This window comes from Cygnus atratus, chromosome 13 (assembly GCF_013377495.2).
Source record: "Cygnus atratus isolate AKBS03 ecotype Queensland, Australia chromosome 13, CAtr_DNAZoo_HiC_assembly, whole genome shotgun sequence".
NCBI lineage: Eukaryota > Metazoa > Chordata > Aves > Anseriformes > Anatidae > Cygnus > Cygnus atratus.
In genome coordinates, this window is record NC_066374.1 from 12,702,987 (window position 1) to 12,715,925 (window position 12,939).

At 52.3% G+C, this 12,939-nt stretch overlaps 1 protein-coding gene across 2 annotated transcripts; it reads right to left on the reverse strand.

The window, feature by feature from the left end:
* Positions 1 to 1,458: 1,458 nt before the first annotated feature.
* Positions 1,459 to 12,357, reverse strand: FRMD7 (FERM domain containing 7). 2 transcript variants are annotated; one of them, XM_035541718.2, is made up of 12 exons: positions 12,015 to 12,357; positions 7,849 to 7,953; positions 7,432 to 7,474; positions 6,135 to 6,168; positions 5,327 to 5,424; positions 5,111 to 5,225; positions 4,799 to 4,946; positions 3,569 to 3,664; positions 3,288 to 3,451; positions 3,000 to 3,068; positions 2,837 to 2,912; positions 1,459 to 2,696 (listed from the first exon to the last, which is right to left on the reverse strand). In XM_035541718.2, the coding sequence occupies exons 1-12, from the start codon at positions 12,069 to 12,071 to the stop codon at positions 1,653 to 1,655; spliced, it is 2,049 nt and encodes a 682-aa protein (XP_035397611.1). In that variant the 5' UTR covers positions 12,072 to 12,357; the 3' UTR covers positions 1,459 to 1,652. The 2 variants fall into 2 exon arrangements, with proteins under 2 accessions (XP_035397611.1, XP_035397610.1); XM_035541717.2 differs by having other exon boundaries at positions 6,135 to 6,213.
* Between the last annotated feature and the right edge of the window lie 582 nt (positions 12,358 to 12,939).

Sequence of the window (12,939 nt, forward strand, 5' to 3'; positions counted from 1 at the left end):
AATGAGGGCTGACTGGGGGCTGTGAGCTGTAGGGGAAGGTGGGTTGAGGTGCAGATTGCCTTAGCTGCAGCAGCTTGGGCCCCATCCAAATGGAGGAAACGAAAACTCTAGTGTGAACAACTGTTTTTTTTTATTATTATTTTATTGTCCAGCTTCTAAAACAAAAGACAACAACGCACAGAGTGAGGCAGTAACCATGAACCTAGTTTTTTTCACACTTATTTTCCATCCCTGCCCCAGCTTCCTTGTTCCTGAAATCCCTTCAAGTGGTTTGCACTGCTTTCTCAACCATAGGTATTACAGAGCTGTTCCTCTCCTCATAGTCATGTCCTGCAGTTTTAGAGAGTTGTTCTTAAAGAAAAGTAGTAAGAACTTCTCTAAACATCTTAGAGAAGTAGCATCATTCTCCTGTTTCCAGAGTAGATTGCCTGTGTTTTTAGGGTAATAAGTTCTTTGTAATAAAAACACGTCTAGGAAGTATCTATGCCTTTTCACTTCAGGGAGCAATGCATAAAGAAGTAATCTCCCTCCTGCTGCCCTATGGGTGGTGAGAAGCTCCCTCTCCTGCTCTTCTATAACTAGAAACGGCCCTGGTAAAAATAACATTGCATTCATGTAGCAAACAGGAACGTTTAGAAGCACCATGGTTACAGCAGCCTTCCTAGTGCCAAAAGGGTAAGCACCAGCTGCCTCTCTTTCCTGCCCCCTTCCTGAGAGCTTTTTACCCATGCTGCTTGGTGGAGGCCTGATCTGGGGGAGCAAGACCATCCTCTGCATGCCTCACTCCCCCCAGATTTAAGCAGGACACTGAGGTGCCTGGGCTGTGGGGCTGTTGACAGAAAATAACAGCTAATAGGCCTAAGAAGAGTGGAGCTATACATCATCATTCATTAACCCACTTACTACAGCTCAGAGTGAGATGCTGCTTAATGATTTACGAGTGCTGATATATTTCCTGGGAAGGATAATGCCCTAAACTGGCCAGGGACAAGACAGAGCTGCTCACTTCCTACATGGCTCCAAGCAGCACAAAGAGTACCCCATGTGTGGCACCCTGTCCTGAGGACTGGGTGTTCCTGCAGCAGTGGCGCAAGGAGAGGTAGGAGGCTCTGTGCTGGGCCATTGACAGCTCCAAGAGCAGACATCTCTGCTCAGCTTCCCCTGACCATCCTGCTCCTCTCCCAATGGGCGTCAAACACTCTTCCCACCATCAGGCTTCCCTGGAGTTGTGAAAAACTAATGTTTAAGATCTTCCATAAAATATCTTCTTTTTTTTTTTTTTCTTTTCTTCCACCTCACTGATGAAGACTTGAGTGGCTGAGCTCTGAGCGTGGCCTGCTTGGACTGGATGCAGTGTCTGTGCAGGGCTTAAGAGAGAGTCCCTGCCCATCTGGCTAAAGCTGGACCCCTGCATGTGAAAAGCCTGGTGGCAGAGATGCACCAGTTTCGAGGTGTGATGCAGGAGATGGGTACCTCTGAACATTCCCCAGCTGTCCCTTAACACTTCCTCTACAGCTAAGAGCACTCACACAACATGAGTCCATCGCAACGTTTCGCAAGCAGTAAGCAGCCCTGCAAGCAGGACTGTGACCATTCTGTGGGTCCGGATCAGTCCTGGCCACCTGTGGCTCCTTTCAGCCGGTGTGAGGCACCTAAGTGAAGTACCTGGAGGCCCCCCTGGAAGTCCTCTCTTCAGCAGCGCCGGTCGCGCAGGACACCTCTTCATCCTCTTCTTCCAGCTGGAGGCTGCCAGAGGACAGCCGCACCCGAGCCATGGGCGACCGCAGCACCCGGCCGTACAGGGAGCAGTATTCAGCGGCCAGGAGGTCGGAGTCGGAGTCGCTGGACTCAGTGCTGCTGCCCACGTAGCGCTCGGCGGGGTGCCGCGGCCGTGGCGTGAGCCCTTGCTGGGCCAGCGCGTGCCGTAGGATTCCTGCCTTCCGGCTGCTCAGGGCAGGGCGTGGGCCCAGGGGCCTGAACTCCGAGCTGTGGGGGAAGCGGATGGTTTTCATGTCCGACTGGCTCCAGGACCGTTTGGGAGGCTGCTCTTGAAGGCCATAATCAAAGGAGCGAGCCAGCGACCTGCTCCCCCCTTCTGGGGCTGCGCTGGTGCCCACAGCCCTGTGTGAAGCCTCGTGCTGTAATTCCCCCGTCCAGGCAGTGCTTGGGCTCCACTTGGGTGTTTTTGTGGCCGTGGGGATGCAACCACCGGCTGCTCCTTCTGCCTCCTGGCTGGGCGTTTGCACGTGGCACAGGGGCTGTGGTGGCCTGTCTACGTAAAAGAGGACCTGCGGGGCCGGGGTGGCCAGTGGCTGGGGGCATGGCACGTCTGTGTACACCAGCGGCCTCGTGCTGACCTCCCGCATGTTGCCCACCGAGGTGCTCTTACTGTTCCCGGCAAACTTGTGGTGGGGCCGAAAGGATGTCAAGGGGTTCCTGGAGCCAAAGAGGTCGGCGGGCTCCCACGCCCGCTCCAGCTCCAGCTCCGCGTAGAGCAGGGGGAAGGCGGAGCTGCTCTTGGAGTGGGGCAGGAAGACGGGGGCTGCTTCAGGCTTGGAGCGCTCCAGCTCGGCGGCGAATGTCACCTCTGTGGTGGAGCTACAGCAGCGGCTGTCCAGCGTGGGCTCCGAGGTGTGCACCCCGTTGGCAGCGCGGAAGGAGCCCCGGCTGCCATAGGCCAGGCGCAGCTCCTCCACCTGGCGGAATAAAAGGGTGTGTGGGCATCCTGCTCAGCCCCAGGCGGGCAGGGGGAGCAGAGCAGGGCCGGCAGCAGGATGAAGAGCCAGGGTTGTGGCTTGGACTCTGGCTGCCTCTTGTGCACATTGCGGGGACGTACCTGCTTGGACACATCTGTCAGGAGGTCCGGGGAAGAACGGCACTGCCTCTCGTCATAGCGGGATGCGTGGTGCTTCCTGCAAGGCCGAGTGCATGGGTGGATGCAGGGCCAGGATGCCCCCCCACACACCCCTCAGTCCTGCCCCCCTCCCTGCCATCAGTACCTCTCAAAAGGCAGGCTCTTCATCTTCGCCTTCCTCCCGTGCTCCAGCAGCTGTCTCTGTGTCCTCCCACTGCAGCAGCAAGGAGGAAAAGGTGTGAGCAGCACCATCGGCCCAGCCCTGGGCGGCCCCGCACCCTGGGGGAGGTGAGGGGACGTGACAGGACCGGGGTGGCATCAGCAGGGCCAGGGAAGCAGCTGTCAGGCGTCAGCCTCTCGCACCCAGCCAGGACAGATGTGAAGGGGAGGCTCAGAGCCTCTGCACACCAGGGCTTTTCCTCTGGGACTTTACCTGTAGCGGAAACTCGAGCCCTTGCTGCACAGAAGGGCTTTGGGCTTTGACTTGGGCTCTTCAGACAGCCGGAAGAATGCGTGGTACTCCACACACGTCTTCCAGAAAGCCTTGCAGGCATCCCTGCTCGCCATGGTGAACTCCAGCGTGTCCTTGCACAGTGCCTGTGTGGCCAGGGACAAGCACGCGGGTGTCAGGGGCACGCTGGGCCAGGCTCTGCCACGTGCCCTCGCAGTCCTGAGCTGGGCAGCTGCCTTAGCAGCTTACAGAGACCTACTTACAGAAATGTTTGCATGGAGCTTGATGAGAAAATGCTTCCTCTTGAAACTCAGTTTGCGAATTTTGGACCAGTTGAATGTGTTGATCTTTGTATTGCCCTGCAAGGACGGACACAGCAGTTATACCGGGATGGGGCAAGATGCAGAAATATGACTGGCCGAGACCTGGGCTCTCAGGACACCACATGAGCCATTTCTACAGCTCTCACTGCCCCTGGGCCTGGGGAAGAGGCAATGGGGATTTAGCATTTGACCCTCAGTTCGCTATCAGTTGATCCCAAGAGCAGGAATTAAGGCTCAGGGCTGAACTCTGCCTAATGAAGCTAACTGTAAAACAGCAGTAGTCCAAGAGAAAACTCTCGGAGGTCAAGGCAGAGTGTCCCATCCTTCCCAGCTCACAGGGCAGGTGAGGTGTTAATGCAGAATCTGCCTCCCAAAAGAAGTGAGATGGGAAGCGCAGCAGAGCTCAGCTCATTTCCACACCCTTTAACGCCTTCTTAAGCAGACTGCAAGCATACCTTACCTTCATTACTGCTATGCATCAATTTGGATGCAGCCATGCAACACTCGTATCACAGCAGGAACAGATAAAATTGTGCTACCCCGTGCTATGGCACTGAGACCCTCTCAGCTCTCTGGGAGAGCCCAGATTCTCATGGGCTCACAGATGCTCTAATCATGCATGCACACGAGGGGTGTTTATGGCTCTGAATAAATAACTGGGTCTGGCAGCACTAATTATGAACAGCAGACCCACAGTTAGGATTTTTTTCTGCTCTGGCAAGATGTTCCCAGGTTGAAATTAGTCAGTGTGGGAGGCAAGCACTGTTTCACGCCGGCTGCGAGGAAGTCTGTATTTATTCCTCAGCTATGCTGTGATTACAACGTTATGTAATTGCACAGACATTAGGTGGCTATTTTTGCTGGAAGATTATACGGTGAATGCATGTGACGCAGCCATGTAACCTGTGGTGCTTACACGGCTGTGCCTGCAATGACAAGGGCCAGCAGGGCTCTGCCAGAGCCCAGGCAGGCACAGCAGTGTGCAGCCAGTGCTGGCAGAGGTGCTGGGGCTGATCCCAGGGTGATATCCCAAAGCATCACCTCCCTGCCCGAGGTTTGCTAGGGTGCACTTGCTCCGAGGGATTTGGGAGGGGTTAGAGCAGGTGAGGGGAGAAGGCTGAGAACGGGAGGTTATGTCCTTGCAGAGCCCACCCTGAGCCCCCAGCTTACCCGCAGGACCAGCACCCCCATGTGTGTCACGGCCAGGTTGATCTGCGTCCCCTCGCCGTCGCTGGCAGGGTGCGGGCGAATCCCATACATCTCCAGTTTCCTGGCCACGTCCAGCAGCTGGACGTCCGACTCAGCTGGCGTCTTCCCCCTGGAGACACAAACACACTGGGAAGTGACAAGAATGAAAAAGCAACTGCTGAAATGGGCTGAAAAGACACCATTTTGGATGTGTGCATGCCAGGGTGCTGAGCACCCATGCCACTGCTGGCCCTGTGTGCTGATGGAAAGGAACCCGTGCACAGCAGCCCTTACCCGTGCCTTCGGTGGTAGTGCATGATCTTGTTGTCCAGGTACTCCTGGTTGGGCAGGTACCTGTGGGTGGCCAGGTGCTGCTGGTCTGTCTCCTCGTGGAAGTCACCCAGCTCAGCTGTGGGGGGCACAAGGGAGAGTGGGGTTAGGAGCAGCCCTTGCCATGCAGTCAAAGCAAAGCCCTGGTGCCCCCTGCTGCAGGCATGTGCCTGCCCTTACACTGCAGCAGGTGGGAGACGAGCAGCGCCGCGCTCTTGTCACTGCAGGGCAGCCGCCCCAGCGCCAGGTCCTTCTTGATCTGGAGCGTGAAGAGATACCTGTGCAGGGGACAGGAGCTGTCCTGAGAGGGGACTCTTCTCAGGCCCCAGCTCAGCACAGCCAGGCTGCCCCCATGCCCGTCCCAGTGCTCGCCTGTGCCCCAACACAAGGGATGCAGGTCGGGGGGGGGGGGGTCATAGGAGGAGTGTGCGGCCCCTCCACGAGGGTACAGCTGGGCACCACCATGAGCAGCATGCCCCTGCCGTTTAAAAGGCCATTAATAGGTTTCAGAGCTAACATTCCTTTATGCTTCAGAGGGCATTTGTGTCTCCTCTCAGGGCTAATGTTCTGCAGAAGCACTGTATTGGTTTTATTCTTAGTTCCTGTTTGCAATGCATTCTCTGAAATGTAAGAGCTAGCAATGTCATTTTTAAAAATAAAATTAAGGTTTTTCTTTCAGAACACAGCTTGAGGCAGGAGCTAGACTGAGCAAAGTCAGACTTGGTGCTCAACTGCTAAAACGTTTGGCAGTAAACACACTGCAGCCTCTTAAGATGGCTGATTTTCAAGTGGGTTTTATATAAAAATAGAGCACCAAGATACTATTTGCAGTTTTGTTTTGTAAAGCACAGAGCTCTGGCAATACTTAGAATTACCATTGCTAACAGACAGGTTTGGTTGGATGAAGATGAGGATTTTTATACACATGCATTGCAACTGCAAAAACATAGGACTGTGCAATAAGGAAGGACCAGAACAAACACAGTACCTGGTCAGCTCTTCTCTCAGATGTCCAGGGTCCACTGGGAAAAATTTCACCATAAATTTGAAAAGAACCTCCTTAGGATCTTAAAACACAACATCTACATAAGTTTTCTTTTATGTGCCTATTGAGAACATTTACAACTCTTTTCACACATGCTGTCTCCTTACAGAGCAACTTACCCTGGTCACTTACAAACCAGGGCTGGAAGCCCTGAGCGTCAGGATCTCCATCCTGCCTGGAAGGACCAGCATGCCCCAACCCCTGGCATCCAGGATGGAAGCAAACGGGGAGTCGGACACCTCAAAATTATTCCAGAAAAAATGCCCCAGCATTTCTTTAAATTGTAAAGGCCCCCGCCAGGAGCGGGATTGCCACATGGGTCCCCACTGGAGCAGCGCTGTGGGTGCTGCTCTGAAGTGTGACCAGAGCCCCACTGTAGCAGCCATCAGAAGCTGTACGTTAAACCCTCAGCAAAAGCCCTGGGCTTTACCCAGCCCTGCAAGCACTTGGGATGCAACAGCTTCAGGGGAGGCCATTTGGGCAAAGCTGGTTTGTGGGATGGGCGAGAGCAAGCAGCCAAACCCCAGGCAAAGTGCAGGGAGGCGATTGTGTAGGCACCAACCATCCCAGGCCACCGCGGGATGGCACCGGGACTCCCCCTTGTAAACACACGGGTCATGGCCTCGTGCTCTTGACCACTTGCTAGTCATCATGTATTTGGGGAAAATACCGTTTAGTTCATTATGGGGGTGGAAATGGGCTGATAGAGGTGCTGTGTTAACACGGGCCATGGATTCAGGTAAGGCTGCGCTGCATCACTGTGCAGCGGCGTGGGGGTCTGGAGGCTGCGGGGGAGCGGGGTCGCCGCACACCTGCGAGGCACACGGTTAACACTGCTCTACACAGGGCTCGCGCTGTGTGGGCATCTGGGCTGCTAAGAGCTGCAAAGGGGAAAGGAGGACACTCAGAGAGCAATTCCTACTGCTCTGCCAGCACAGCGACATCCACACACATGCACGCGCGCATGCACACAGCCGCCCCTGCCCCTCCGCCAAGCTGTCAGGGTATTAACAGCTCAGGCCTAAAATGGTGCAAAAAGCAGATTGCAAAGGCAGTGGTGTTTCTGCAGGATTTTATGTGGACAATGCTGTTTTTGCAAACAATTCTGCCCAGCTTCACACCATATGGATAGCTCAGGTAAATGCCGAAAACCCGAGCTCCCGTCCTCAAGCACAAGAAACTACACAAATCTGCCCCCACTGGTAGCGACTAAGATGAATTTTATTTTTGAAATACTTACTTTTGACTTGCTTTGTTATGGGTTTTAGTGGCTCCAGCCAGACCTGAAATAAGGCAATGAACTGGGTGAATGAACAGCACAAGGGCAGTGGGAATAAAAGCAGGAGCATCGTGCTGGAACACCACAAAGGAACACTGGCTAGCTTGGGGACTGCCACAAACTGTCCTGCTGGGGCTGCGCTGCTTGCCACAGACAGTTACGGATAAACCCTATGGGCTGTGGCTGTCGCCACGGTTTTGCCGACCAGGTCATGGCTTGTGACTCCCATTTCCAATTTTTTTTTTAGCATTATGGCAAGCCTTTCCAATTTTGATTTTCCACCCAGTATTTCGTGGAGGCTCCAGCACCTGCAGCAGTGCGGGCTGTCTCTGCCTGGCTGTGGGCACTGCAATGGGGCCGTGCTGCAACTGCACTCACGTGGTTCCCGGCCTGGCTGCGAAACTCCAGCCCGAAGTACTCCTTCTCCGCCAGGTTGAGGTGGCTGCAGGTGAGGTTAAACAGCCCTTTTCCACAGGATTTTTGCTAGTGAGCAAACACACCAGGGAAGCAGCAGGTTAGGCAATGCTGACAGCAGTGGTGAGAGGATTTCAGGGAGATTGGGAAGACGATTTAGCCCCCTCCCTTCAGCTGAGATAGGCTGTGGGATTTTTCCAAATTGTGCCACAGCAAAACCTTACTCAGTAAATGCTGATGGCTTTGGTATGTGGGGCAGGATGATAGCAGCTGTATGACATTTACGTCAGCTCTTGGAAGTCAGATTCCTTCCCACCACTTCTCACCTTTATTAAGGAACTTAATAAATCAGGAGGGGAAGGAAGAGGAAAGAAATCTCAGTCTCACCTTGCCTGTTGCAGCCGTTGGGACAGCTCTGTCCCTGGCTGGAGCCTGTGGACAGACACACTGCCTGGACCAGGGACAGGCAGGCAAAGGTGCACAGGTAACTGCAAACCGGGGCACGCCACCAGTGCGGCCAGCCCGCAGGCGGATGACCAGGATGAGCTGCCATTAATGGTAATTAACAGCAACTGGACCTTGCAGAGATCCTGTGCATTGGGCCCTGGGTCATCTGTGAACTTCAGCGATGTTAATTAAGTGGCACTACACACTGATAAGGGAGGCCAGGTTTATGTACACCCAAGAAACAGAAACACTTGGAGGGCATTTGGCGTTGTCACCACACTGCCTGACTCAGCTGGGGAATGACCTGGCAGGCCAGAAAACCCCAAAGATGACCACGGAAAAGACCAAACCCAGCAAAAATCCATGTTCCTAAATCATTAACCCAGGAAAAGCAGCCCAGAAATGAGCAGTGGCCAGTGCAAAGGCCAGCTGGGCTAGGAGTGGGGTAGGGGAGTCGTGCTGCACGGCCTGCGCAGGGGTGGGAGGGGACAGGGTGCTGGCGGGGCTGCATGCTAATAACCGCCTTTCACAGCTTCTCCCTGGGTGAAATTGCTAGCTCCGTGCTGTAAGGCTGCTGAAAAGTGATAGCGTAATAACAGCATTCGCTCCGCAGCACTCCCGGTTCTCCTCAAAATTACTAGATCACAGAGGTAATTAAAACAATTATAATTGTTGATTTCCAAGCTAGAATTTTCCAGCATGAAAGGCCTTGGCCTTTGTCAGGCATCCAGGGAAGACAAGCATTTCCTACCAGGTTATTAGCCACCACGTCTGCGGGCAGCGAGCCGCTCTCCTTGGCGCGTGCAGACGGGGCAGTGCTGCACTGCAAAGCAGGCGTGCGACGTGCGGGACTGGAACCTACGTCCCAGCCTAAATGTGCCACTGGTGGTGCGTACAATGATGCTGCAGGGCCAGGGCAGCACCCACAGGCAGAAACCTCAGGAGTGAGGCCGATAGAAAGGAGGGGCTGCACGCACCCTTCCTCTACATGTTGGGAGCAGATGGGGCTGTAAGCAGGGTATGAAATGGAGAGGCATGTCCAGAAACAGACAGCTGCACGTGTGATGCACAGGGACATGCGCAGCCTTCTCCAAAGGACCTCCTGGCAGCACACGTGCTCCAAGGGCAAAGCCACATTTCAGTGGCTTTTCCTGTCGCTGCACCCAGCAATGTGTTTTGGGGGGGTGAATTGCTGTGACCATACCCCACCACCTTGGGAGATGCCCCCCCCCCCACGCTGGCCATGCTGGTGTCTTCTGTGTGGCTGCAGTTGGTGTGCAACACCATCGACCAAAAGCCACCAGCCCCGGTGCTCCCCACCCCCCCTTGCTGAACCAGCTTGCGTGCAGCCAGCTCTATGCACCTCCTTTCAAAAATTCCAGTCTTTTCTCATTAGAAGGGACATGAGACCAAGGGAGACCTTGTCCTTCACTCAGTTCCAGCAATTAGTTTCCCTGGCTTGTTTGGTTTCCCTTTTCTTTCTTTTTTTTTTTTTTCCTTCCCAATGAATCTTGCCCTGTAGCAAAGTCTGCTTGCAAAGATGCGAACCCTGCGAACACCCAGCCTTTGTGAAGCTGCGAAGTGGATCATGCTCTTTCTGTGCTTCTCTCAAGGCTCCAGGGGCTCAGGGCTGCTTTGTTTAAACCCTTTCCAGAGAGAAGAGTGGCTTTATAAGCAAGAGCACGTGCCAGTTCATAGCTTTAGATATCTGGGGCTGGGGACAGAAGTAGGGAGGCAGCTTTGCAAGGTCTCCTCTCAGTGCCAGAGGCCAGTGAATGCGGACGCGGGGCTGTCTGGGTGCCAGGGCACTGGGGCAGGGCATCCCAGTGTCCTCCCAAGTGCAAGGTGCTGGGCCCACTGGAGCATGCAGGGATGTGCCAGCACCAGGCTAATGCCTTCCCCTGCCTTGGGATCACCTCGTTACACCCCCAGCAGATTTTAACTTGCCAGCTGGGGAGTGCAGCCGCAGTGCCCTCTAGCAGAGCTGGCCCTGGTGTGTGGCCACAGGGAGGGTACCAGTCCTGGCCACCTGCAAAAGTCTGGCCACACGTGCTGGCAGCTGCCATACCCATGCAAGGCAGGTACAAATGCACACGGTGAGCGCAAGGCATCAGGCCCACCGTGTTTTCTCTCTGCTGTCTTTCTCCCAGCCGTTATACTGAAGTACTAGCCATTGAAAAGAGCTTTCCAAAGTCAGGTTTAGGAAGAGTTGCTTGAAATGTATGCTCAAGACTTAGCCCAAAGCGGTCCTGTTATAATGGAGACCTCACTAATTCAGCTACTCATTTATCGCAACCACGCAGCATGAAACGCATAGAATGCCTAAAAGGGGTTTCCACAACCCTTCCTTGCTAAAAAAGGAATCAGCTCCGAGTCCCTCTAATGGAAGCCATTTGCTGCAATAACATGTTGTGTTGAGCTGTAGGACTGTAAGTGTTTTGGGAAATAAGAAAGCAGAGATGGATAAAATGCAGCAATGTTGTAACAGCAGCATCTTTCAAATTGTCTTTTACTGTGCCCTGATCTAATTGATACAAAATAATAATAATAATAATAGTAATAGTAATAATAATAATAGTAATAATAATAATAATAAAAATAAAATAAGACTAGTCTGATTTTTAAGCAGACTCCAGGTCTACGATACATTAATTAAACTAAATCAGACAACTTCCATACCAGTCCAAGAGATGAAATTCCTTTGCAATCCTCTTTTGTGCAAAATTGCCATTGCAAAGAAACTGAACAGTACGTTGAGACCAAGTAGTTCTTAGGCTATGCTATAAAAAAGGACAGGAATGTCTAAGAAACGTAAAAGAACTTGAAAAAAATGGTTATCTATAAAACACACTGGTCCCATAAGATATGTAGGTAAGGACTAGAACTGATCTACCTGAGTTATCTAATTTGTTTAGCTACTGTGATTATCAAATCCTAACCAACAGCAATTGCTCAATGACACTTGTAATTCTAACACATAGACAGGACATCCATTACATTTAGTTTTAGTTATCTATACACACACACACATATATATAAATCTAATACCATAGATACTGATGCCTGACATTTAAAATACATCCCAGCAGTCAATATTCAAAGCTAGTATTTGTTAAATAAGAATTATTAATGACAGTGTGTTTTGGGACACTGTCATACAGAAAACAAGACACAGTGAGTTTTTTCCCTCAGTTATCCCCCAAACCAGTTTTCTTTTTCAACAGAATGCCCAAGAAGAGAGCATACAGATGTTTCTCACCACAGGTAGTGTAGTTTATTTAACTACTGCTATTTTTATTCTGTTCTCAGATTTTTCTTCCTTGTTGAATGCTCATGCTGGCAGCCAGACAAATAAGAGAACTCCGCACTTGTCAAGAACATCACTTCATATTAGCTGATTTCCAAAAGATAACACCAGATAAATAAAAGCCATTCCTCCTTCTTTATAAGTAATTCCAATAAGAGGAGAGAGTGAGTGTGTTGGTGCTGAAAGACACTTAGCAATCAGCACTGTGAGCTTTTTTTAAGCTTTTTGTTTGTTGGTTGTTTTGCTTGTTTTGTCTTTTTGCTTTGCAAAGCTGAAAACCAGAAGCTAGCAGAGAACATTAGAGAGCTATGCAATCCTGCAGAGTAGAAATGACTTCATTAATTAGCACAAAACCAATAATATCATACCCACTTACATCAACTACAAAGATCTTCTGGGCGTCATCCAGGAACTGGACTTTCAGATGCAGCATCCTCAAGCATGTGGCTGAGTGTGCAGCAGGCGCGGCGTCCTAGTGCTGTGAGCAGGGAGCCCCGACTCCTCGCTCATAAATAATTTCCTTCTCAGCTGGATGCAGAAGGCTGCAGTCACGGATGTGGAGTGGAGGTTGCAGCAAAGGAAAGGAATGTCTAAAACCAAGTCAAAAAATTACTGATGCCTCCCCTGGTCTGAACATCACCACTACACTGCAGGATACTTGCCCCCTGTGAATGATGCTTCTGTCGCTAGGGGAGAAGGCTGTGCACCAGCTTTGCAAGCGTCACAACAATGGGGAAGAGACAGTGTCAGATAAACATGCAGTTTTACAGCTCCTGGTGAGAAATGTGAGGGCAAAGCGAGCCCAGGTTTTACACAGCAGGGTCAGGGAGCAGCTCTCCTGCAGAAGTCACGGAGCAGCGAGCATCACCTGCGCTTTGCTCTGGTTAAGTTGCATTGAAACATTGGCTCGCCAGCAGTCTTGTGTTTGGCTGGTGCGGCGAGCCTCTTGGTAGGTCAGGCCCTATCCGCCCAGCAGATGCATGTGAAGCTGGTAGGAGGGCTGATGGACTTCACCAGAGACCCCAGAAATGTTTCCTGCTGAACCAAAATGCCGTGGGAGCCCTTCTTGGGGAGGCAGAGGAGGGCCTGGGGCGTGCCCTCCTCCACCCTATTCTCTGCCCTGTTCCTCTGACTGCCCCTTGTCCCCTTCCCTGAGTGCTTGGATGACGGCAGCATGGGAGCCCCCGCTCACAGAAAGAAGAGGCAGTGAGTACATGAATGCACCAAAAGGCAGCCACTGGTCTGTCACAGGGGATCACTATTGCTGCTCCCGGAAAAAGCCCCAACCACTCCCAGTGCTG